The 21,830-nt window shown below is 38.6% G+C and overlaps 1 protein-coding gene across 2 annotated transcripts; it reads left to right on the forward strand.

Annotated features, from left to right (window-relative positions):
• The first annotated feature begins 385 nt into the window (after positions 1 to 385).
• On the forward strand, positions 386 to 18,180 carry LOC103141669 (neuronal pentraxin-2-like). 2 transcript variants are annotated; one of them, XM_007557399.2, is made up of 5 exons: positions 386 to 1,460; positions 4,761 to 5,004; positions 8,536 to 8,780; positions 14,312 to 14,491; positions 15,733 to 18,180. In XM_007557399.2, exons 1-5 carry the CDS (start codon positions 1,011 to 1,013, stop codon positions 15,958 to 15,960), a joined length of 1,347 nt encoding a protein of 448 aa, XP_007557461.1. In that variant the 5' UTR covers positions 386 to 1,010; the 3' UTR covers positions 15,961 to 18,180. The 2 variants fall into 2 exon arrangements, with proteins under 2 accessions (XP_007557461.1, XP_016529515.1); XM_016674029.1 differs by having other exon boundaries at positions 390 to 1,460; positions 4,758 to 5,004.
• Positions 18,181 to 21,830: the final 3,650 nt, after the last annotated feature.

Below are 21,830 nucleotides of genomic sequence, written 5' to 3' on the forward strand. Positions count from 1 at the left end.
GATTCGCCACATTCCCCAAGCAGTCAGTTAGCATTAGGTTTTACCATATTGTTTTACAGCCTAAAATGTTCAAAGGTACCGGGAGAAGGAATTAAATATGTTCCATGTGAAACTTTGTGTACTTGAAGGCGACCAAAGAAAGGAAGCAACACTTTTCTTCAGTCAAGCTGTTACGGTGAATAAACGGAGGAACGCTGGGAGAGAGAGAGAGAGAGGTAAAAATAAAAAAAAATAAAAAAACAACCTTGTGAAGTCCTCTTTTTCTTTGACATCTGTCATCTTCAGCACATATCTAAAGAGCTCACGTAAAGTCAATGAGATGTACTCAAAGCATGTCATGGCATGACTTGGATCCGCTGGGATTCGGCGGATGACGCAGGCTGAGGCTGAATAAACCGGAGCTCACGAAGTGATGAACGGAAGCGCCTGTGCGCACCTCCCCTATAATAATCTGCCGAGCGCCGTCGCTGTCTCTTCAGCACCGCTCACTGACAATTCAGCGGAGCGGAGAGGAAAGACAGACACAGCTGAGTTCTCTGCGACCTTCTGAGGATTGTATTGCTGGAAATAACAAACCCAACAGGGTTCAACTTTTGTTGTTGTTTTTTTTTTCTTTTCTTTTCTTTCTTTTTTTCTCTGGAGTAGACTTATCAAAATCTGAATTGACCGAGTTTTAAATGCTGGATGTTTCGGTTGTCGTTGTGTGTGTGTGTGTGTGTGTGTATATATATATATTATAGCGGACCGACCATGTGGTTGATGGACAAGTGATACTATGGGGTTTCACTGCGGATTTTTTTTCCTTCTTCTCCAAATCGCTTCGTAAATTTTAGGTGTTTCTTTTTTTTTTCTTTTTTTTCCCGTAAAACTTTGGATGTGTTAATTTTTTATACTAAATTCATAAAATCGGTGTAAAAAGTTTATAACATAATTTCAGGTGTTTTTTTTTTTTTTTTTTTTTTTTTGCTTTCCTTTTCATAAAGGGATTAGTAATTCCCATTTCATCCAAGATGCTGGCTTTAGTTTTTGGACTTTTGTACCTGGTCAGCGGGCCCACGGTGAGCAGCCAAGACGTAACAGGTAGTCGGTTCGTGTGTAACGCAATCCCCCCGGGCGCAGAGCCCGGCTGCGGGTATGGCCCTACAGGCAACCGCGTCCAGAGCAGCAGCCCCGTGGAGGATGAGCTGCGCAACACCATCATCCAGCTTCGGGAGACTATCCTGCAGCAGAAGGAGACCATCGTCAGCCAACAGGGAACCATTAAAGAGCTCAACTCCAAGCTGGCGCGCTGCGAGGCGGCAGCCGATGAGATGGCGCAGGGTAAGTCCCGGGGTCAGGGCTCCAGACGGAAGGAGTACGGGAAGAACACCATGGGAGACCTGCCCCGGGACCCCGGGGAGACTATAGACCAACTGGGCAAAACCATGCAGACCCTGAAGGGTCGGCTGGAGAATTTAGAGGTAAGACGGCAGAAACATGCAACAGCATAACACGAAAATCCACCATTTTCTATCACACGTTCTTCGTGACAGTAAATTGAACTGTCAATGACAGGTTGCTTTATCTCAGTATGTTTGGTGAAACTCAGACTTTATATTGATTCATTACAAGCAGAGTGTTATACTTATTTTCATACAATTTGATGATTGTGGCTTACAGTGAATGAAACCTTAAAATATCAGTTTCTCAGAAAATCAGAAAATTATATAAGACCCATATTTTTATTATTATTATTTTTTTTAATAAACGTTATATTATTGCCATGTTGTGGCCCACACTGCTCACTTGACAGATAACAAAGGCACAAAAGATAATTCCTATAATAAGCTGTTTCTTCACAGTATGCTGTATCCAGACATACAAATTGAAAGCTTAGTGGAAGGAAAATATGTGATAGAACATCCTTTAGATTTCTATGGAGTAAAGACCACTTAATAGCTTAGGGGAGACTCATAAGAACAGGTATTGTCACTGGATTCAGTGATTCAACACACAACGACATATCCAGGACACTTCATAATTTAAGACACTCCTGAACTAGAGACATTAGTTGTCTTGCCTGGGCTAAGGAGAAAAAAATAACCCCGCTGTTAATAATCTAATATTTTCTTTTGAGATTAAATTAATTTAATATTTCTTTTAGAAATTCTACATTCTTCTAACTTTCTTTCTGCTTATAAACTTTATGGCCATGCTGATGGGTCCAGTAGGAGCTAATACTGCTAATGACCACTGTCTTGACTGACCATCACACTCACCTGACCTAAACCCATAATGAATGATTTTAGGACTTACAAACTAATCCGTGACACTAATGACTGCGTTCATTTTCAGAATTTATGTTTTCATCAGCTGCATGCTCTCATCAAAATCAAATACACTCACACACACACACACACACACATATATATATATATATATATATATATATATATACACACAATTAAGTATGATTTTTGAATAAAATTGCTTAAATAAATTAGCATTTTAAGTAAAAACGCCACTCTTGATCTAAAATGCTAACAACATGTCTTACTTAGACAAATTCTTTAGAATCCTACCACATTATATATGAGCTACAACATTTTTAGCTTAGTGTGTCATTCATTTGATTTGTAAACATGAGTTGTGAGAATTCTGGTGCTTGGGGCCCCCTAATGGTTTGGAGGTCCTACGCAGCTACTCGGTTCAATTGTAAACAGTCATGCCTATGCTGCATGGCTTGTTATGGGCTAATCTGGTGCTTTGGACCTCTCAAACCAATCAGGTCAAAGGGTCAGGTTTTATGCATGTACCGTCTTGATGCTTTATTGATCCAAAGACATCCAGCAAGACAGATTTATCTGTGAGATATTATTGAAAAGAAAAACAAAAACACACCTTGTCAAAGGTGAAGTATTGCACGTGATGGAGGGAATTGCAATGTTTTCCTGAATAATGTATGAGCCTGTCCTATGTGGGATTCACACACTCGTTTATTTGCAGTAGTGTGACTAATTATTCTTATCAGATGATTAAATTAATTCCCCGACATTTTAGTTGGTCTGCAGCAATAACATTTTCAAACCAATTCAAATAATTTAGCGCTTTTGTCATGCCACACCTGAGACTTTTGCGCTGCTTGTGGCACTTTACTCACTTGTTTTGCTGTTTATTATATTTTCCAGAGGGCTCAAGGGTCACGCTCAGCCACTAATGAGGTGACCTGGAGAACTATTTGCAAATAAACAGAAGGCTTGTGTTCTGAATTTATTATCGTGGACAATATGCTGCATCATTGATCCATCTCTCTGCTGCCTTGACCCTTGTCTACCTCTCTCATTTAATAAAAATCTACTATGCCAAACAAATTAAGGATATGCTACCATAGAACATGTATATTTCGCTGAATTCCAAACATTTTCATTTTCTATTTTAAATACTTGATCTTGATTGGTTGAACCTTAATTATCACTGCTCATCATGTTTCCACAAGAAGTGGTCAGTTTCTCACTTATCTAGTTTTCAGTTAGATAAAAATTTACACACCTCTGGAGCTTCTTTACATGTTGCCACATCAGGGCCACTAACTTCAATAAACCATTGAAAAGTGGGAGAAAATTCCACGTTTTACTCAAAGTGTTTTTTTCACTAACAAAATTTTGAACTATGTGGCAAGCATTTGTGTTTCTGCCGCTAAAAGCTTTGCCCATTGAAAATGTCTGGGAGCATCTGCTTTCAAGACTTGTCAGAAATAATCATTTGGAGATAGCACGTTACTTTGACTAGGCCGCTCTAACACATGACACTGGACTGACGTAATGTACCCTATTCATTGTAGCTCTAATTGTATTCTTAGAGTTGTTGTTTTGCTGCAAGGTGAACCTCCATGTTGGTCTTTGGTCTTTTGCTGCCTCTGACACATTTTCTTTCTGGATTGTCCTCTATTTTGTTCCATCAGCTCTAAGCAGTCCCTTTACTATTGCTCAAGAAAAGCATAATCATAGTGTAATGCTGTCAACACCAAGTATAAGCTATGTTTGGGGGAATATGGCCAATGTTGCCACTATCTTTCCTGATCAGGACATAGGCACTTGGATGAACTGGATTTTATGTATGGGGATCTCAGCAAAAGAGTTTAAATACAAATGCATTCTAAATGATTTGTAAAAAAATGCAGGAAGCATGTATGATGTCCTTCAACTCATTACACACTTGTGTTTGTTGATCTATCACATAACATCCCAATAAAATACATGAAAGTCTACTGCTGTGGTGCGGTCTGACTATTTTTGCAAGGCATTGGCTTTGCATACATGAGCAGTTGCATTCTGGACCAAACAGCTACGCTCAGGCATTTAGATGGTTGAATTTTTCTGTAAAAAAGTAATCAGACTGGGATGTGCTCCAGACTGCCAGCAGAGTAATATTTGAAATGGACATTTGAGGGCAGTTTTTTTTTTTACTTGCGTGGGCACATGATGTTTCCCATGTTCCAAATAAAAAATAAAAAAAAACACAAAGAAACAAACCATCTGTCATCGTAGTGTCAACTTGGGGTGACGTCTACCTTTAATACCCTGCACACAGCCACGGGTGTTTGGCAGGTCGCCCATACAAGCCTCAGGGACGCGCTGTCTTCATTTAGAGATTGATGCATCAAAGACAATGCTGCCAAAAAGATAGCAGAGCTGTCTGATCAGCAATCTACTGCACTGACGGCTAGCAGGATTTAACGTCTGTCCGTCTCTAATCTCTGTCTGTGGTGTGCCTCCCAGCAGCAAAGCCTGCGCCTCCCCAGCACAAACTCATCGGCCGGAGGAGCCTCGGGCCTGACTCCCCTGCCACCAGAGCTCCGCGAGCTGCTGCGCCAGCGTCTGGGGGCACTGGAGACGCAGCTCCTCCGGAAGGTAGCTGAGCTGGAGGAGGAGAAGAGCCAGCTCTACAATGAAACCGCGGCCCACCGCCAACGCACCGAAAGCGCTCTCAACTCCCTCATGGAGAGGATCGCAGAGCTCGAGAAGAGTAAGCATGATGCATCGGGTAGCTGTGAAAAAGTTGTGCAAATTTTAATGCCAATTTTGTTTTTATATATAAAATTTGCCTTACTAATTTAGCAGCGATTAGTCAATGTCTGAATACGGTTTCAACAATGTAAAGATTTCCCATCACACTCCCTTTGCTCATAGAGCTAATCTGCTGTGGTCTTAAAAGTGAGGCTCGGAAAGCAAGTGCTAAATGTTTTTAATTAGTGTAAAAACTATTCAAGAAGCGTCCGCCTTCCTGGGTTGCTCTTTGATGGTAGATGTCAAAATACTGAAAATGTTTCCACCAACAGAATAAAAAAAAAAAGAATGCTTAAGAAGTCTATTTCACATTTCACTGGACGTTTCTTCAAGGTTTAGCAGAATCGGACAGGGGCTGAGGCAAGGATAGTTTTCATAACTGATATTAATGTCTCAGTTGCACAGAAGCAACACGTGTACAATATCATATCTTGATGCAGAAGCCTCTCAGTGCAGAACCTGTTTGTGAGTTTTGTTTAGTTCAATTTCCATCACATTAATGTCAGAGGGTTCCTGCTGTGAGTTCCGGGGATGGGATTTATTGGGTTGTTCTGGGAGATAGAAAGGTAAGGATTTTACCTGCAAATAAACCTTGTTCAATGGCTTTGTAACCCAATTTTCCTCTCCTCCTTGGACTTGCTCTGAAATGTGCAGAGACAGCGTATCTACTTTTTATGTGAAACTGACCTTGTGGAAAAATAGTATTCTTTTAAAAGGGGCTGCATGATGGGAAATGCTGCACAAAATTAATATGCACATGATATTTGAGATTTTTGTTCTTGAGAGGGAGAAAAAAGATTAACATATATGTGGCAAACAGAGGCAAAAATCATGGGGTCTGAGTAGTTTACATATGGACCCAAAAACATTTTTTTGCTTGAACTGGTTGGTTTGCTAGCATGAAAACAGATTACACAGCAGATTGTGTGTGTGAATCTTTAGTTGATGAGTTGAAAGATATTATAGCAACCTGATCTTAAAACATCAAATTCAAGAATTTATTAATATTGTGTTATAGAGTAGATGTGCACTCATGGCATTCAATTAGTCATAACACAAAGTCAACCACATTTAATTTGAATATTTTATTTGACAGGAAATAATGTAAAATATTTACATTTTGACATTAAATGGGAGTTCAAATTGACCAAATGAGACTGTGATTTGTGGCGAGTGATTCTTCATGAAACAAGACATTAATCAATGAGCAGAAACATGTAAATAACTGAGACTAGAGAAAACATGGAATAGTGTTGAACCTTTAAGATCTGCTGCCTACAAATATTACTTCAAGAGTTCATCAATAACTAATCCAGCAGGTCGTACAAAGGTCTGTCTCACGTTGACCAAAAACCATTTTTATGACCCTCGAGACTTTTGGGACAATATTTCTGTGAACTAATGTGAAAATCTGAAATTTTTATGTATGGCGTTTTGGTACTGGCTCAAAAAAAGTCAGACCTAGTCAAAAGTCTGGTCATAAATGCAATTTAATTACAGCTGTGTGACCTTTAAATAATTTGTTCATTCTTCACAAAGCTCTAATATGACTAAAATAAAACTATTCTGTCACATAGACAAGGTGTAAACACATGGAGCCACTTTGGAGAACTCTGTTTGCTTAATGAATGAAACCATCATTTAAAAAACTACATTTCTTTATTTACTCAGCTTAAATTTGCAAGTGAAAAAAAATGCAATCTGTAAGGTGGAAAATACTTCTTCATAGTATGGTATGGGGTATGACATTGATATCAGAGGAAGGTAAATGAGATGTGGTTACACTGTGTGGTTACTGCTGCGTATTGACTTGCACTAATATGTGATGTGGTGGGTTTAAAAAATAGTGTTAAAGATAAAACAGGCATTGGAAAAACTAATTTCCTGTACAAGCTAATAGTAATAATAATAAAATTTAATGATAGGTTATTGTTTGATAATCAGACAACACAAACCTTAGCACAGTAAGTGCCACATTGCTGATTTTTAATGTTTGCTGCTTCTTCGTCACTTTAATGCTAATTGCTCAATATACTGTGGTTCATGTGTATTTGCGTGTTCAATTTCAAAAATTGCACCAGTTAAACAAATAACTTTAACATGTTATACTTGTTCTCCATTTAAGATTAGGATTTATTACAAATTATTTTTAGATGTTTTCAGCCACTAAAATACCAAATTATGGAAGTGTCTCAGATATACATTAAAACATTTAAGACACTTCCACCCATTCTGTAAAAGCTAGTATCAAACTAGGTCTATAGAGACCTCGGTGAATAAATGACTGAAGTTCATTGGGTTCGCAACTCACTTCAAATTGTTGAGGTAACAGAGAAATTGCAGGGAACATCAAAACAACTAGATCTCTCTCTTACATTGATTAATGTTCATGAATCTAACATCAGAAGGACACAGAACAAACAAAAGTGGACATGGCTGCAAAAAAAGAGAGAGATTTTTGCTAAAAGAACCTCAGGCTGACTGAAGTCTACCAAAAAGAATAACAAATAAAATGTTACAAAAATCCAAAGAATAAATTTAATTAATTTAGAATGGTTTAAACCAGACATACTATTTTTGGATTAAAACCTATTGGATTTTTGTGAGGGCTGCACAGTGGCGCAGTTGGCGCTGTTGCCTTGCAGCAAGAAAGTTCTGGGTTCAATTCCCAGCCCCAGTCTTTCTGCATGGAGTTTGCATGTTCTCTCTGTGCATGTGTGGGTTTTCTCCAGGTACTCTGGTTTCCTCCCACAGTCCAAAAACATGTCAGGTTAATTGGCCTCTCCAAATTGCCCCTAGTGTGAGTGTGTGTGCATGGTTGTGTGTCTCTGTGTTGCCCTGTGACAGACAGGTGACCTGTCCAGGGTGACCCCACCTCTCGCCCGGAACGTTAGCTGGAGATAGACACCAGCACCCCTCCTGACCCCACTAAGGGACAAGGGTGGATGGATTTTTGTGATAAGATAGTTTAATTAAAAGGTGGTGGTGTCAATAACGTGGTTTCAATCTGTTCAAGGAGTAGTTATTATATAAATTCTCTACTTTGGTCTTAACCTTAAATATAGGTTAAAAATGTTTTGGAGAAACATAAATTGAACAGTTCAAGGGAAAAAAAATCCACTAGTGTCTTAAAGTTGTGTTTCTGTCCATAGTAACAATTTACAATTCTTCCAATATTTTTTTAAATATTTTGATGCCACTTTTGGTGCATAAATGATGGTTTCATTAGAGTCTGAACTCAAAAAAACAACTTCTTTTCCAGCTTGTCAGTTTGTTTTCTTGACTTAATAATGATACGTATTACTGTTCTGTTATTTACTTTTGGGATTATTTTATGCTAACTTGTGATTTAAAACTAGAGAGCAATATAAACATGCCCTTCCCTACTTTTTCACATTAATGTTGCTTTATAATAATCAACATTAGGCATCAAATGAGACAAACACTAATCATGTTTATGCTCAATTATATATATTTTATCTGTTCATAGGTAATAATGCCTTTAAGTCTCCAGAGGACTTCAAGGTGTCCCTCCCTCTGCGCACCAACTATCTGTACGGACGCATTAAGAAGAGCCTGCCGGAGATGTATGCCTTCACTGTCTGCATGTGGCTCAAGTCCAGCGCCAGTCCAGGCATAGGAACCCCTTTCTCTTACGGCGTGCCTGGACAGGCCAATGAGATAGTTCTGATTGAATGGGGCAACAATCCTATTGAGTTACTGGTCAATGACAAGGTAAGTCTACAAACAGAAGCAGAGTTTATTCTTCCTTACACTTTCCGTACACGGTTAAGCCTAGAATTGTTCATCAACTCGGTAGCGTTAGGTTTAAAATGATTTTTTTTTTTTTACATTATATCAATAAAACGCTTCTTCTAATTTCTAGCTGGTATTTTGTTGATGAGCTTCAAATCTCTAAGACTAGAAGGTCTCTTTACCATCTCTCTAACCTCTATCTCCCTCTACAAATCAGTTTGAAGTCGAGACTGTGACTGAGTCTCTCCAAAATTGTAATGTTACATCCAGCCACAAGAAACATTTTGAGTAAAACTAAAACACTACTTTGATCTGCTATATGTCTGATTATGTTTCTGGTTAACTTTACAATCTGAGCCAAAAGGGGTCAGTGGGTCTGTTTGGTGCCACTTGAAGGACCATTTGTAGAATATTTCAAACATGTAGACTGTGAAAGAGATGTTCAGCTACTTTTATATTGACAGAAACATTAAATATTATCTGGAGCACCATAAAAAAAAAGTTTACTTAAAATATTTTTAAAGCATAAGGAATAATACAAATATTTTAAAGTCTAATGGATCAGAAATATATTTAAAAAACTACATATTAATAATAAACTACTTTTAGCTCACTTTAAAAGCATCATTTATTAAAACCAAAGCAAGGCAGCAAGAAGATTAGAAGTTACTTGACGTGTCTATTTCTGAAGTGAGTGTGCAAAAAGGCTCTGTTGAGCTTATTGGTGCCTCCTGGTGGCATGGATTAAAGGAGAATCTCCTGGCAGCTTTAACTCTATCAGTTAAGAATAAACTTGCAGAGGGAGAGGAGTTCTGTCTTGTCTTTGAAATGACCGATTTTCTGTAAAGAAAGATTAAAAAAAAAAAAAAATGCTGCGTTATTCGCCTGCCAACACAGTCGGTTCAGTGATGGCACTGATAAAATTTGAAAAACAAAAAGACAAAGCATAATTACTCTAATTTGTGTCTCTGTAATGTGAAACAAGCAGGTGGTTCCTGCGAGCTTATGTTGAACAGGAAATCATTGAACATTCATTCTGAATACTAAAATTTGTACCATATAAACATTTAATATGGCTGACCCACATTCCACTCAAACCCAGAGGTAACTGTATATTCATTAGAGAACAGGGGCTGCTGTGTGTGCTCGTTTGATGGCCTTATATTTGGACTTCATCCCTTACTCTAGTCATGCAGTCAGTGCAATTTCATTTATCACAGCACTCAATATGGTTAGACAAGGGACGCGCATAATTTCTGGCATTTGCTTTGAAGTACTTGCATTGTTACGGTGATATAAGCTGCAGGAATGAATTCAGTTTTATGACTAATGGCTCAGTTTGAAACCCCAGACTCAGTTGCTCAGATTCTTGGTTAAAATGATCCCAAACTGGTATTCCTACCCGACTCTCTTGTTTACACTGGGTGTTATTGGCACAGGCAGGTCTCCCCACAGTTTTCTTCTCACTATGCATTATGCATGGGTTCACGTCAGCTGGATCAGAGAGAGATGGTGGAAGGGATGAGCGTATGATTGGAAGAAAGGGCTGAGAAACTGAGAAGCCGCAGTGCTTTGGAGGTTAATAGAGACCAAAAAATGTGAAATACAGCAAAGACACCACTTTCTATGAAAGGTTCCCCTTGAAAAATGGTGGAAAATTTAAAGGGAAATAGAAAAGACTGCAGGAAATTATTCTTGTGGAAATAAAAGAAATTAAATGAAGTGTAGTAAATTTGAGCATCATGTGTGCAGTAGCACGTCTGTGTGTTGAATTTACTCGCAGTGTCCAGCAAGGTGCATTGTTCATGCTCCTCATTTTACTGCATATTAAGGAGGAAGCGGAAGATTGGCTCAACAATATTTAAAAGTGCAGAGTTGTCTTGTTATATTTTTATGAGTCATTATGCAGGTTCAGAGTCCCACTTGTTACACATCAGCCTCTTCCTCCAGATTTTGCTTCTTTTTGCACAAGGAGATTGTTGATGTCCCCTAATGTTGCCTCCACCATAATCTTAAACGGGCTCATGCTTTTCCTCCAGCCCTGCACACAACCAACACAGAAATATTGTGCCATTTTGCATGTGCAGTCTGATGCTCCGATCCCTAATGCTCCTTGTGTTTTCTGAGACTGTTTTCCAAAGGAAAAAAAAAAAAAAAAAAAACTAAATCTCCCCCAAAAATGTTTAAATGATTTTCAAAATCTCTGTATCTCTGTGGCTGATGCAATTTTGTTGACATCATCAGAGGTATTGCCTAGATTTGCTCATTCTTGCTTTTACTAACTAAAAAAAAAAGATTCTGGAAAGATGTACTTACCACCAATAAAAAGATGTGGAAAAGCCATAAAATAAATTCATCTTATATTTCAACAATGTAGTAGAATAATCTTGTGCTTAAGCTTTAAACATTCAACTTTAATTTTGAGTACATATATTCAAAGGAGAAGAAAAATGTTGAATAACTGTATTTGATTAAAACAATCAGATTGTTGACAACCTTGCAATAAACCCTCTTTCCCACTGAAGCAGTCAAATTTTAAAGTATTTTTCAAGATCGGAGCATAGAGGGATTTCTGATCGTTGCTCTTTCCACAGTTTCTCTAGTTTATCCAAATCAGTTTGTACTCTCTGCTATTCAGCCCACTCCACAGGCTTTCACAGATTTTAGGTCTGGGCACTGAGATATCAATGGTAGAAATTTGTGTTTTGTGAACCACTTCTGCTTTGATATAGCCAGGTGTCTTTTGGATCAACATCTAAAGACCCAAAGTTGACAGATTTTCAAGTCCACCAGATTTGTATGTAAACTCTCCTGATGTCTGAAAGAGTTTATGACACCATAAACTCTTGAAAATATTCTCAAGGCCATTAGAAGACAATTATGTCCACAGCATCAAAGATACTCTACCATAGATGTGAGGTAAATCTTTGTTTTAGGTCAAACCCTTCTGGAGTATTTGTTGCTGAAGATCTCAATCTGAAGCTCATCTGACCAAAACCTACACATGTTTATTCCAAAGGCGATAAAAGATGTATTTATTTGAAGGCACTTCTGAAATTGTTCCGAGAGGACCAGCGTAATTGTCCTCATCTGCATCTGTCTTTCTTCCAGGCATTGATCATTTTCTGCTTTCAAGGTATGCTTATGTCATAATTTCAAAACCACAAACATTTTGGATCAGACAACACTGCTGTACTGACGGGATGACAGAGACATTGCAAAGTTGTTTTTTTTTTTTTGGGTTTTTTGGTTTTTTTCCGATTTACTGGACACCTGTCAGTCAGCTATAGTTATGGGTCCAAGTTTCAGCATTGCAAATTCAAATCATAGCTGCCATTTTCTTTATCCATCTAACTTCTTCAGAGTGTTAGAGGTGACCTAGATGCAAAGTTCACCTCTTTGTACTTCCATTTGAGTCTCTACTACTTCTCGAAACAGTCCAAAAAAAAAATAATCAACCAGCCATTTTCTGGCAATAAGTTCATGTTTTTGGTGTCTGGAAAATGAGCAGTTATAAAAACCTCCCAAATATAAAGTCACAATAGGCAGGTACTGCCCCTCACCTAAGCTAAGCCCAGCTAAACCCAGCCCCTAGCAACCAAAGCAGAATTCTTCCCACTTCATTGCTGAAGATGAACATGTTTGGTCAGCTGGTTTTACCTCTGTATGCACTGTACAATGGCTACAGGAAAAGACAAGTGTTTGTTGTTGACTCACCATTCAGAAACCATTTGTTGCATCCTCGATGGTTGTGCAGGAGGCTCCACTTCTTCAACTTCTGGGTCTGACTCGGGGTCAAAGACGCACGGTTGTACCAGTTGTGCATCTGCTTGCAGCCATTTTCCCGTGCATAAAGTGTGAGTGTAAACACTGAGTTGGCAATGCGGCCAGCAGCAGCTTATTTGCATAAAAGTGACAAAAGGTCCTAAAGCAGCTCATTCTGAAAAGAGCTCAAAATAGGCAGAACTGAGGAGGAGAAATCTCATTATCCGAGAATGATTTTGTGCAAAAAAAAAAATAAAAAAAATAAGATGAACATGTTTTGTGAAGCCCATAGACCCATCCTGACTTGATTAAAAGGAAGACCTTTTAAGTGTACGCATGTCTTTCATTGAATTCTGCAACGAGCACTGAGAGTAAGAATATCTGTTTTTAAAATAAACTGCTGAGTCAGTCAGTAGTTACCATCAGGTTGTTTTGCTCTCCATGGTACATAGGAAGAGCTGACTCTGTCGTGGTATGTAGGGCTTTGATTTTAGGATCACCAAGTTAAATCCATCTGTTCTGTTGGACCCAAATTGGAAAGAGGCAAGATCAGGTTAACAATTAATGACAATCCTAAGAAGTAGACTTGCAGTCCAAAGTTAAAGATTAAATTAGGCAACTGATGAGTAAATAGGCTACAGATGAGGATGATTAGTGGAAGAAGGAACAGGCAATTCTGTTTGACAAAAAAAGAGAAACACATAACATAACATAGAAACAACTCAAAGTCCCACAGAACATGAAAAATATACTATGATTCCAGCTTTCCTGGTACAAATAACATTTAAATCCAGCCCCCAACCTTTTCGTTTTTTTAGAGCAATTTCCCAATGCTGGCCTGAGGCAAATATGTTATCATTAGGGTTTTCTGCTTTGGAAAGCTTTCGTAAAACCTTATACAAATAAAAGCATTGTTATTAAATAATGACTCAAAAGCATCATCTTTTATATTTCGAAAATGTAATCGTTTAACTAAACACGAGTTGAGTCATAGTTTGTCCTATGAATATGAGGCGCGATCGCTTTGATATTGAGGAATATTTGACAAGAATTTATTTTCCAGTTTAATATCCAAAAGCCTTGGTTTGCCTGCATGATAGACACATTATAACAACACTTGGAGTATTCCCTGTTGTCCCACTAATGAAAGCACACCACCTGGTGTCTCTAATGAGGTCAGTATGCTTCGTAATTCCAAGTGACTAGAATTTTATTTTCAATCATTTCCATTTTCTCAGGTCTCTTTGCGTCCAGAGCTACATCTGCTGCGAGATATGTGACTACGAATCAGTCCTTTAGGCTCATAATAAAAAAGGCTAATGAGCTACAGTGCACACTCATGATCTCGTGCTTAGTGCCGAATCCTCAAAAGACAATGATGTCATTGGTTGGTAAAATAACTGGTTGTTTTACTTTGATCTACGAACAAAGCGGGAACCCATAAGAGGACAGAGTTTTGCTGTTAGCATTCTGATATGCTTTGAAGGATGTTCTATCCCTTGATGTCACCTAGGTAATCTGAATTTTAAATGTCTCTCTTGCTTAGCGAAGCCTCTGTAGGGAACTGCTTCTTTTTGAAGCTGTAACCCTTCTAATTGCTGTCCTTGTTTCTAACATGCCACATTTTAACTCGTGCCTTTCCCGACCCGTCCTGCTTCCTGTTCCCCCTCGTCATTGCCCGTCTCTCTTTTGATCTGTGCCTGTGACTCACATCATCCTTTCCTCTGCCCTTATCTTCCACCCAGGTGGCCCAGCTCCCTCTGTCAGTGAGCGACGGGCGCTGGCACCACATCTGCATCACCTGGACGACCAGAGACGGCTTCTGGGAGGCTTATCAGGACGGCGAGCGGCTCGGCACCGGAGACAACCTGGCCCCCTGGCACCCAATTAAACCTGGAGGGGTGATCATCCTGGGGCAGGAACAGGTGAGCCTGAAGGCTTAGTTGGTAAAGAACAAGTGTGTGTATGTTTTTGTACCTGTAGGATCGTCTGTGTGCTCTCCTTCATCCTGAGTGCCAGAGGCACAGAGCAGAGAGCACAGGGGAGGAGGCATTGAGTCTCTTCTCACGCTACTGTGGCCCTCTTACTATAACGTCATTCATCTACTCATAAACTGCTGGAAAAAAAAAATCCCACAGGAAGCGTCATGGCAAATCTCCATAGATTAACTCCGAGAAAGTTCCATGTGTGTCCTTAAGGAAATTCAAAAGAACATGTGAATGGAGTGTACAGAGAAATGATTACTCATGAAGCACCAGTTCAGAGCCAGAGGGGTTGATATTGGTTTCCTTTTCACCAAGAAACTCAATTGAGATTGCTGCAGATTGCATAAGGATTAGAGGCTGATTGACACTAAGGCATCTTAAAGCTGCGAGGCAGACTTTTTTAGTCAAACTACTAAAACTCTCTTGACTGGACTTAATGTTATTGTCACATAAGTAACAATGAGTCATGGACAGTTTTATGTTTGTTCTGCTCTTTTTGTTTTCAATTGTACTTATTTTAGGTCAAATCTGCCGTCCAAGCTTTCACCGCTCAATACTTTTGGTGACAATAGGCAACTCAAAATTTTTCTCATTATTGGTCTTTCCAATTAAATTCTTTTATCACATATTTTTACCAGTTTTTTTTTTAGTTATTGCAAATAGTCTGAGTCACTTGTAAGTGCACTGTATGGATTCCATGAAAAATATGGCTACAATAAAACAGGTAAAATTGGTTTGTAAAAAAAAAAAAAACGAGGGCAGAATTCATCATTAAAGAACTTCAGCAAACATGTCAACCAAAGTTATTATGAAGCTATACAGGATAAGTGCTTCCAAATCATCTTAAAAAAGGTAATTAAACCAGTAAATTTGAAGAGTCAGACCAGTTAAAGTTCTGTTGATCTTCACTGTCATCGCCACCGTTTGATTCAGCTTCACAGTCGTCCGTCTTTGCTTGGAGTAAAGTCAGAGTCAAACTCTTGCTCGACCTGGTAAGGTTGGCTGAGAATCTATGTTGAAATCTCTTCCACCCAAATACAAACAAAGAAGGTGATTGTGGGAGAAGAAATACAAGATAATTATTTACTAAGCAATGTCAATCCTTACCTTATGGAAGTAGTACTTAATATACTGTCCTTAAAATCTATGTAACGTAAATTTTGTTTTGTCTTTCAAATAAGGACATCGTCGGAGGGCGTTTTGATGCTACCCAAGCCTTTGTTGGCGAGCTGAGCCAGTTCAACATGTGGGACAGAGTGCTACGGCCGGTGGACATCATGGGTTTGGCCAACTGTTCGGCCTACATGCCGGGGAACGTGGTTCCTTGGATTGACGCCAATGTAGAAGTGTTTGGCGGTGCAAGTAAAGCCGCACTCGAAATCTGCGAAGACCGTGCTTTTGATTCCTAAGAACGCAATTCAAGGAGTCCTGCATGGCCAAAGGGATCTGAATTTTGAATATTCAGATTTTTTGTCTAACCCTAAGGGTAGCACTGGACTATCCACCACGGTCTCTAAGGCTCGGTGTTTATTGGATTTAAAAGATCACGTGCTCATCAAATTTGAACCCCGAAGACATTCCGGGATACTTCGAATTGATTCTCTCTACAGAGGAAGACACTGAATGCTGTTTAATCTGTCTGCTGTTAAGATATGACCTTCTGTTGTCTTGTTTTTTATTTTTCTTTCCAAGCTTACTTGCCATTTGACAACTCGTTGAGAACATCTCACGGTGGTTCTGTTTCTTATTTTGACAACACTGCACTGTTTCCCATGTTGAATGTGAGCTCAAATAGGCTTTGATGTGCTGCAGAAAACTGTGGTCGAGCACTACATGCTCTGAGTTTTTTTTTTTTTGGCTGTTCGAAAAGCAGCGAGACGCCGAAGTAAATACCAAAATGAGGCGGATGCTTATGAGTTTGAACCTCACTATTGTCCAAAATAATATGCATGAGTCTGAGCAGTGCATGCTTTCTGTCAACATGCACAGTGAGTATGCTGCGTCAAAACAGGCTGATGCAGCGTGCTGCCAACATTACGTAAGACCGCGCGTGTGTGTGTGTGTGTGTGTGTGTGCGTGTGCGTTCCTGTGCTTATGGCTTGTCTTGCGTGTAAAACAGACCAGAAGCTTATGAGGGAGAGAGGGAGGACATTTTTTATTCTTGCAAATCTATGCTTAATACCTCATTGCCCTTTGAGCAGCTGCCATGCTCGCGAACAGCTTTCTGAACGGGCTGGTCTCTGCCCAGGTTAACAGCGACATCGGACAGCTGCCCAGTCCTGGCTAAATGACAGAGCTGTGGACGCCAGCTGATCACTCGGCGAGGACAGGGACTTGGTCTGGCCCTCAAGGACAATCCTTAACTCCCCATGTGGGTTGTAATTATCCAAGTTTATGAATGAATGCAGCATTGAGTGCTCCTGATCTCCTGATGTTTCTGTAAGTGTGTTATTAATGATAAAACATTCAAACGTAGGAGCTGTGTAAGACGGGAGCAGCACTCTACAGACATTTTGAATGGAGTTTGGTCCTAAATGTCTCACTCTTGACAGATATAAAGGTTTTGATCAACTGATATATATTTTTTAAACAGAATGGAGTGTATCTAATGTATTTTAACATCAATAATGAATAAAACTAATAGTTTTTGGAGCTTCAAATTTGTTGTTAATGTTGAGATGGACAGTTTTTAAGGACCCTTCTTTCCCCGATGAACTAGAAGGAACATAAAGAAAAAGAAAAAAAAAAAAACTAAAGACGCTTCAGCCAGCCTTTTTGAGTTGCAGTTTTCTTTGAGGTCTGACTCAACCAATCAGCAGTTTCATAAATCCTAAGATTTCTTTGAAGAATTTTAACACACAGAAAAGATTTTAAAAAATAAATGTGTTGCAGGTTTTTTTGATCAAGGCAGTAGTTGTGAATCAAACGGAAAATGAAGGAATTCCTGCACAAGATTACTTTGGTTTGTGGTTCAAAAAATATAATTTATGTGACTTTTTTTTAATAATCAGAAATAGTTTATGGTTTAGTACAGAGCACACCTTAGAGAAATACACCGCCCCCCAAAAAATCTGTTTTTCAATATTTGAATGGCTCAATATCAATGAGTTGGGGGAAAAAAAAATGTCTTGATTCTAATTTTCCTAGAGTCTGGGATTAAATATTAAAATAGAAGTTTTCATCTGATTAAAAACAATGAAATTAACTATGTATTAACACCAACTGCTGAAAAATTTAATAAATGAAATCCTGTTGTGAACTCTACTTTTGAACGTTTCTGTTAGCAATGCTTTTTATTGTAAAGATAAGCAGTTTTTTTTTCCTGTTGAAACTGTCTGTTCTTGTTCTATCGGCAAATAACTTATCAAAAGCCGTCATGCAAAACGGCAAGAATGCTACAAATGCTCTGTTGGACTGATGAATGGCCTTTTGTGAAAACCATATGTGCTTTTTTTGCGAGTGGAGACTTTAGACTTTCTGTCAGCTTTTGTAGCACACTTTCATGACAGCGCAGAAATGCCGAAAATGTGTTTGTGTTCTGCAAACTTTAACCACATGAAATTCTGCAACTGTCTGTTATGATAACTGATGTATTTTTGCACCCAATAAAAGAATAAGCAAGCTCCTGAGAAGTGACATTTGATACGGCAATTTCATAAAGTGACAAAAAAAACTTAACAGTTTTCTAAGTTGAAAGAGACAAATAAAACTTATAGGAAAAATGCCCGACTAAAGATATAGACACTGTTTTCAAAAGGATCAAGTGAAAAATCCAGACGTGACTTTGTTAGACGGTTACACCACAGCCTGGAGGCAACAGCAAGTAAAACCCTTTTTTTTTAAATGATTTTATTTAAATTCAACAAAAGACTATAACAGTCTCAAGTTATTTGACACCCTGACTAGAAGTTGTTTTAACCAGTTGTGCTTTAGGTGCAGTTGAAATACCTGGACTGCTGATGGTAAGGTTTCATTAGGTACTTGTTTCTCAAGGGGCACAGGAACCGATCTCCCATGTTTAATAATTATGAGTCTGGATGCATATGACCGATGCCCTGCCTATAACAGGACCAACATATTGAATGAGACAAAGTAATACTTATTTTATAGTTTGGCTCACAAAGACAAACATTTTTTATCTTTCTTATACTTAGTATTTTGAATCTAAACAGAAAATGTTTTATTGTTCTGCAAACACTTATGATACCCACACAAACCTCACATTTTTGAAGAGTGAAATACTTCAAAACTGAATGTCTCATCCAAAAAGTGCATAGTTCCCTGCTGCATCCACTCAAACCACTAATTTTCTGAAATTGATTTGTTTTATATTGTTGGAATTCACTCTTTATCTTTTTAGCCTCATTCCCTCATGACTAAATCACTACAAGTCTCCAAACCGAGATAGCCCTGGCTGCTGTTTGCTATAAAGAAGTGTCAGCGCTACGCACTAAATTGTCTCTTAAACAAAGCTAACTTTTTCCACATCGTTCGCATTACGTTATTTAAATCAAGAAGCAACAATTTGTCCAGTCAGTTGAAATACCATTTGCAGGACTGGCTACAAACCTCATTAGATTATATGTCCTCTCATCTGGACAATGAAATGTCAGCAGTGGAGAAATCCTCTGGACTGGCTGGCGTCCAATTGGAAATGAAAAAAAAAAAATCTGCCCTTGCGGATTATGGAAGCTGCTGCAATATAGGACACTGTGAGCCTTCTCCTCTCTTCGTGTTGTTGTGTGCTGGTGTGGACGCACCAGGGGTCCCTTTTTTTTCTCAGAACAATAATCTGACTCCCCATAGGCAACTTACAATGTGGAATGTCTGTTAATATTAATTTTGGTAGCTCTTGTTTCATTTTGTGTCTCTAATTTTTATTTTATTGCCGCTCCAGTCATGCAGACACTAATGTTCTGAAATGTTAAGTACGAATTAATTATGAATGCATCTACGTGGTTAAATAAATTATAAACTGGTTTGATTAAAGCACATGTCACTATAGCTGAAACAATAGCAACAGAACTACTAACAGATTGTGTGTGGTTTATCAAATCTTTTTAACAATCCACTGTGTGGATTATAAAAATGTTAAAAAACAAAAATCAATAATGCATCTTTGCATAGTGACCTTTGAAAGCTTCTTAAATCAATTGACGCTTTACTCGTTTTATATATTCAGTTGCTCTCAAAAGTATACACACATACCTCTATTACAATCCCAATTTCTATCGTGTAAAAAGCATAATATAATTGGTCATAAAAAGATTTTTCCACATTTGTTATGACATATGCAATTAAACACGGTGAACAAATCTGTTCAGCATCCTGTCGTACTACTGCTTCACACTAATTAATTAAGCACCACCAAGTAAAGCACAGTTTCAGAGAAATGTTACGGTAATTAACGTTTTCAAGTAATTGCAATACCACTGATGTTTCAATAGAAGACTTAAAATTCCTTTGAACTGTGCAGCACAAGAAGTTTCAGTCTGGCAAATAAAACACATTTATTTTTTACGCTTTATTATACTTTTGCATGCCTGCAAGTAAATTTCTTCAAGGGTGTAAAGCCAAGATTTTAAGCAGCAGTTTCCAGCAGCTAAAATCGTTAGCACGTCATGCTTCTGTTTACCTGTTTGGGGTGATTCTCATCTCAAACACGTTAAAACATGCAGAGGGATCTTTGACCACTTCTTTTAAAAATCACCTAAGCCTAAATCTGCAACATTGAATCATTTTTGAATAATTTTTGACTTCCCTGTAAATACTGGCACCAATTCAAGCAACTGATGTATTTCTCTTTATTTAAGCCCCACAAAAAGCAAAGGAACATGTTTGAGCCTACATGTGATTTTGGGTTTGAACCTGCCATTTTCACAGCACTTTTTCTGATCTTTGTCCTGGTTTGAAACTGCTGACTGTCCTGATTGACACTCTACCTTCAAAAGGGCTGTTTCATTTTGTATTTGCTGCATCAAAAATATGATTTTGCAGTATAGTTAGAATGTCCAACCGTAGTCGCAGTGTAACTTAAATTGCCCAGTCATCCAAACATGCTTGCTTTTGGCCTGTAGAGGTAATCTGGGTACCGTGAAAAACTCCACACAAGCACAGGAAGAACGCCACAGAACTCGGTTACAGATTTAAACTTGCAACCTTGGTGCTGTGTTGCTAAGCACCGCTCCGCTGCTCACCTTCGTAATTATTTCTTTCCAGATATCTGCAGTTTTTGTTGACACACCAATGCAGCCTGTTGAACTATATTAAGATCAAACGTATTTTCACCCCTTATCACGGCAATGCAGATAAATTACAGATGTTTTTAAAAAGTGATACCTAATGTTCTCTTCTCTTGTTAATGGTGACAGTGAAACAGAAAGTGTTGCATGCAGACTTCTTGGTTTCTGTGCTGAAATAATGAAAAAAATAAACAGTTAAAAAAAAGATGTTAGAGGTAAATTAATGTTTGATCACAAAAGTCTTCATGTATGAGTTTTGCAGTTATAATCTGTCTCTTTGACAGCAGAGTGACTCAACAGGATAAATAAAAACGTGTGTATGTATGTCTGTGTACTCAGGCTTGTGGCTGTGAGCTTTGTTTGTGTGCCGAGTCTGAGGAATGGGATTCGTTGTAGTTATTGAGTTTTTCTCCCACTGCGGTGGCGTTTGAAAGGGAGATTTCTAGCCCAGCGAAATCCTGCGGGGTTTCTGAAGAAATGATCTCCACAGCTGCTGCAGATGTAATGATAACAGTACATCACCAGAAACAAATTACCACTTTAGTGCTGCTGCCAGCTTGTCCATTTGTTTATTGCATTTGACCAGATGGAGTGACAGTGAATAATTATTTGACCTATTCTTCATTAGAGCTCTTCTTCACATCAATATGCTCTTCACTCGCTGCTTTGGATTGCCTGCTTTCTGCAACGTTGCCCAAGGTTGTGTTGGAGTGTGGAAAACACACAATTAAAATCAAATCACTCCGAGTGCGTCTGATAAGTCATTGTATACATGCACATATCTGCGAGGGGTGAAGGAGCTGGGTGTGAGGAATCAAAGTGTCTGTGTGATATCGAGTACCGTGCTTTTCCACATGCAGTGTCCCTGATGAAGCCCCAAAAGACGGCGCAGAAAAGACTCTGAGAAAAACAAGTTTGTTTGTTTGTTTTTTTTTTCTTTTAATGAGACTAGAGGAGAACTTTGACTTTGTAATTAAAGTTTGTGCAGAAAGCAGGGCTATCTGGGCCTTTTGGGAGCTGCAGTTTTCTACGATGTC

The sequence above is a fragment of the Poecilia formosa genome, unplaced genomic scaffold (genome assembly GCF_000485575.1).
Source record: "Poecilia formosa unplaced genomic scaffold, Poecilia_formosa-5.1.2 Scaffold88, whole genome shotgun sequence".
NCBI lineage: Eukaryota > Metazoa > Chordata > Actinopteri > Cyprinodontiformes > Poeciliidae > Poecilia > Poecilia formosa.